The sequence below is a fragment of the Bison bison genome, unplaced genomic scaffold (genome assembly GCF_000754665.1).
Source record: "Bison bison bison isolate TAMUID 2011002044 unplaced genomic scaffold, Bison_UMD1.0 scf7180017864461, whole genome shotgun sequence".
NCBI classification, from domain to species: domain Eukaryota; kingdom Metazoa; phylum Chordata; class Mammalia; order Artiodactyla; family Bovidae; genus Bison; species Bison bison.
The window spans coordinates 11,911,420-11,916,339 of NW_011495023.1; the positions used below are offsets into that span (position 1 = coordinate 11,911,420).

Sequence of the window (4,920 nt, forward strand, 5' to 3'; positions counted from 1 at the left end):
TCCCATGCTATACAGTAAGACCTTATTTATCCATTCTATATATAATAGTTTGCATCTGCTAATCCCAAACTCCCATTCCTTCCTTCACCAACCTCCTCGCCCTTGGCAACCCCAAGCCTCTCTACTATGTCTGTGAGTCTGTTTCTGGTTTTTGGATAGGTTCCTTTGTGTCATATTTTAGAGTGCACGTATAAGCAATATCATACGGTATTTGTCTTTCTCTTTCTGACTTACGTTACTGAGTACCATAATCTCTAGGTCCATCCATGTTGCTGTACCTGGCATTCTTTCTTCCTTTTTTATGGCTAATCATGATAACCACTAGTTTGTTCTTTGTATCTGTGAGTCTCTTTTTTGTTATATTCACTAGTTGTTTTTTTAATTTCTTAGACTACCCATATAAGTGACAGCATACAGTATTTGTCTTTCTCTGACATTTTCACCGAGCATAACACCCATGTGGTTACTAATGGCAAAAAATGTCATTCTTTTTTAGGGCTGAATAGCATTCCATTGTATATACATACCAGATCTTCTTTATTCAGTCATCTGTCAGTTGACATTTAGGTTGTTTCCACGTCTTGGCTTTTGCAAGTAGTGCTACTATGAACACATGGGTACATGTATCTTTTCAAATTATAGTTTTGTCTGGATATATGCCCAGGAGTGGGATTGCTGGATCATTTGGCAACTTTAAGCAAATGCAATTCCTAAACAAATAAGATGTTTTGAATCAACTGACTTTAATTTTCAAGTAATTTTTCTACAGCAGTATTTAGGTGTAATTTACATACAATAAAATGCCCACATCTTAATTATACTGCTCTGGACAGTCATATTCACCCATGTAACCATCGCCCTGATCAAGATATAGGACATTTCCACACCCCAGAACATTCCCTCTAACTGCGCTACAGTCATTTCCCTCTTCCACCTGCCACACAGAGCCAGCCGCATCTACAATGGGTACCATATTCTTATGTAACTAGAAAATGGAACCAAAGATGATTTTACAATTTAAATCTGATAAAATAGCATTAAGACCCATAAAGCTCCATGTTGTCTGCAGCTAGTCTTAATAAGCTTCTATCCTCTATCAAAAGCTTGTCTAGAGACTTTCCAGGTGGTCCAGTAGTTAAGAATCCATGTTCTAATGCAGGGGACGAGGGATCAATCCCTGGTCAGGGAACTAAGATCCCACATGCCTCTCTGTGACTAAGCCTGCATGCTACAACTGGAGAGCCTGCACACCTCAACGAAGACCCAGCACAGCCAAAATAAATAAGTTTTTCTAATATGTGATAGGAAGAAAGGCAAATGACCTTAAGCTTAGTTCAGTTAACAGTGTGAGTGTAGATGTGTGTGTGTGTGTGTGTGTGTGTGTGTGTGTGTGCGTGCGCGCGCACGCTCAGTTGCTCAGTCATGTTCAACTCTTTGGGACCCCATGGACTATAGCCCTCCAGGCTCCTCTGTCCATGGGGTTCTCCAAGCAAGAATACTATCCATGGGATTCTCCAGGAAAGAATACTAGAGTGGTTTGCCATCTCCTACTTCAGGGGATCTTCCCAACCCAAGGATCAAACCTGTGTCTTCTGTGTCTCCTGTATTGGCAGGTGGATTCTTCATCACTGAGTCACCTAGGAAGCCCCAGAAGGTAAAGTAATTTACAGTTAAATACAAAGTTTACTTTTTAAAAAACTTCTGATTTCACCAGGTCATTGTTTGAGGTTGAAGTTGGGAATTAGGTAAGCTAAACATCTTCTCTTTTGTCCTAATCCAACATTTTTTTTATCAGAGTATAGTCGCTTTGCAATGTTGTGTTAGTTTCGGGTATTACAGAAAAGTGAATTAGTTATACACAGACATACATACACTTTCTTAAAAATTCTTTTCTCATATAGCCCATTATAGAATAATTGAGTAGAGTTCCCTGTGCTACACAGCACATTCTTCTTAGTTACCTATTTTATACATAGGAGTGTGTATCAATCCTAATCTCCCAATTTATCCTTTCTCTGCCCGCCCTCAGTAACCATAAGACTGTTTTCTACATCTGTGACTCTGTTTTGTAGATAAGTTCATTTGTGCCCCTTTTTTATAATCCACATATAAGCAATATATAAATGTCATATAATATTGCTTATATGTGGAATATTAAAAAAAGGGGAGCCTGGAGAATTTCAGGACTGTATAGTCCATGGGGTCACCAAGAGTCAGACATGACTGAGAGACTTTCACTTTCACTTTTCACTATATGATATTTGTCTTTCTCTAATCCAACATATTTAATTAAAAATGAGTATACAGATAGCTGGAGAAAGCAATGGCAACCCACTCCAGGACTCTTGCCTAGAAAATCCCATGGACCGAGGAGCCTGGTAGGCTGCAGTCCGTGGGGTTGCTAAGAGTCGGACACAACTGAGTGACTTCACTTTCACTTTTCACTTTCATGCATTGGAGAAGGAAATGGCAACCCACTCCAGTATTCTTGCCTGGAGAATCCCAGGGACAGAGGAGCCTAGTGGGCTGCCATCTATGGGGTCGCACAGAGTCGGACACAACTGAAGCGACATAGCAGCAGCAGCAGCATACAGATAGCTTCTGAGTACTCTCTTCCTACTTAGAATCAATTTACTCCACTGATTTTTCAGTGGTTCACTTTTCCCAGTTTAAGGAGATAGGCAATGATAATTGACGTACAAGAAACTTATGAGAAAGGCTCTTGTAGGTTTTGGTACACTGCAGATTTCAGAAACCACTAATACTAACAGTTCTACTTAGAAACTCAGGTAACCAATTCTGAAGTGTCACATCCAAACAATAAGTCTGAAACCACACATATTGAAATTCCTGGTTCCTCTCAACCAATGCATCCATACCCTAGAGAGGCATTTTGTCTCTAATTACAGCCAATGGTGCGCTGGCTTCCAGGAGTCAGAGTTCTGTTTGGGGGTGCGTTGCTGCATACTTGGGTGCCAGTTCTTTGATGAGATTCACGTAGTCGGTTTTTTCTGCACAGGCCCTGCACTCTTCTCCCCAGCCGTGCAGTATCTGCTTCAGCTCTGCTACTCTCATCTTGGACAGGTCCACTGATGCCAAGTCCAGTTTCTTTTCTTCATGACAAAAAGGAAAGGCATACATTAAAAAAAAAAAAAAAACTAAACTAAGAAAAGCGAATGGTGTTCCTTATCTGGGTACTGTCTACCCTGTGATCCAAAGTGGGGAAGAGTTCCAAGGTCTATGGAAACCAAGACATACCCAAGAAAAATGTATCATATATAAAGCTGTTATGTTAACTCATGATCTATCAGATTTCCTCCCCATGGAATCATACTTGCTGCAAAACGGGGACCTATGCAGCGTTCGTAAAACAAATAGCACAACATCCTAATTGCTACTTTTAAGGCAAAAAGAAGGGAATCAAGAGGGTGGTGCCTTGGGATGGCCTTGTGTGTGGCCAACTGAAAGCCATGGATTGTAACTTACTAGAAAGTTATGGTTCACTTTTTCTTTTTTAATGTGGACCATTTTTAAAGTCATTGAATTTAAATTTAAAGCCATTGAATTTGCTAAAATATTGCTTGTTTCATGTTTTGTTTTTTGGCTATGAGGCATGTGGGATCTTAGCTCCCCAACCAAGGATTGAACTTGTACCTCCTGCACTGAAAAGTGAAATCTTAATCACTAGGCTGCCAGGGAAATCCCATGGTTCAGTTTTTATAGAAAAATATGTCTGAGGTAAACTGGATGAGCATATATATTACAAAGCACTAATACAAATTAGTTTTTAATACAAATTTAAAGAATTTAAATACAATTTTAAAATATAAATTTAAAGAATATAAATACAACATAAAGAATTTAAGCTAGTTTTTAAATACAAATTTAAAGAAACCCAAACACATGAATGAAATTAGGAGCATTCTCACCAATCCTTAGCTATTTTGGATCTCAGCTTAAACTCACCGGATCTCCCCTCCCCTACCGAGATTACCAAGCCACACAGAGTTGATTTACAGTCCTTTGGGGTAAACCAACTTCTCTAATGCTGGTGCTTCTGTACCAGTCAATCTGGTTCCTAACATTCTTGCCAATAGTATCTGTCACCAGCATCTAACTCCTCTAGCAAGACAATTGTTTCCCTATTTACAGATTGTCTTCAGAGGATGTCAAGAACTCAGCTACTGCTCTATTGCCAAGCCCAAAAATAGAAAAAAAAAAATGAAGCTCATCTATAATATACCCATGACTATGATTTCTATATCAGAAAGGGGCAGTTTTTCTCTTTCAAAGGCAAGTGTCCTCCCCACCTCCCCAGCCACTAGGTGCATGCTTGCTCATAGCTACAGCACTTCAGTTGACTTATTCAACTATTAGTTCTGGGACTTCTCTGGCTGTCCAGTGGTTGAGACTACACACTTCCACTGCAAGGGACATAGATTTGATCCTGGGCCGGGGAACTAAGATCCCACATGCTGCATGGTGTAGCTAAAATATTTTTAAAAAATTAGTGGCATCCTAGGACTTTTTCAGTTTGACATCTTCTGAAGCATTTCTTTTTGACACCTACATGAAAGAACATGGCATTTAAAAGCCTTTTAATAACTTAACATAGCTTTCAAGTGACTTATCAAAATTTTCCAGTAAGTGTATCCTAATTTAAAAGTTGAATATTAGACTTAGGAAAAAACTTAATCAAGGAGGTCAAAGATCTGTACACAGAAAATGATAAGACTTTGATGAAAGAAATTGAAGAAGACACGAACAAATGGAAAGAGATCCTATACTTATGGTTTGGAAGAATTCAGAATGTCCATACTGGACTTCCCTGGTGGTTCAATGGATAAGATTCCACCTGCCAATGCAGGGGACACAGTTTCAATCCAGGAAGGTTCCACATGCCACGAAGCAGCTAAGCCC

At 39.4% G+C, this 4,920-nt stretch overlaps 1 protein-coding gene across 1 annotated transcript in view; it reads right to left on the reverse strand.

Moving 5' to 3' along the window:
• Positions 1-724: 724 nt before the first annotated feature.
• CDNF (cerebral dopamine neurotrophic factor) overlaps positions 725-4,920 on the reverse strand; it is a 22,159-nt gene continuing 17,963 nt past the window's right edge. The window contains exon 4 of the mRNA XM_010859952.1: positions 725-3,113. Coding sequence (XP_010858254.1) covers positions 2,935-3,113 — 179 coding nt within the window. The 3' untranslated portion in view covers positions 725-2,934. The remainder of the gene's footprint in view (positions 3,114-4,920) is intronic.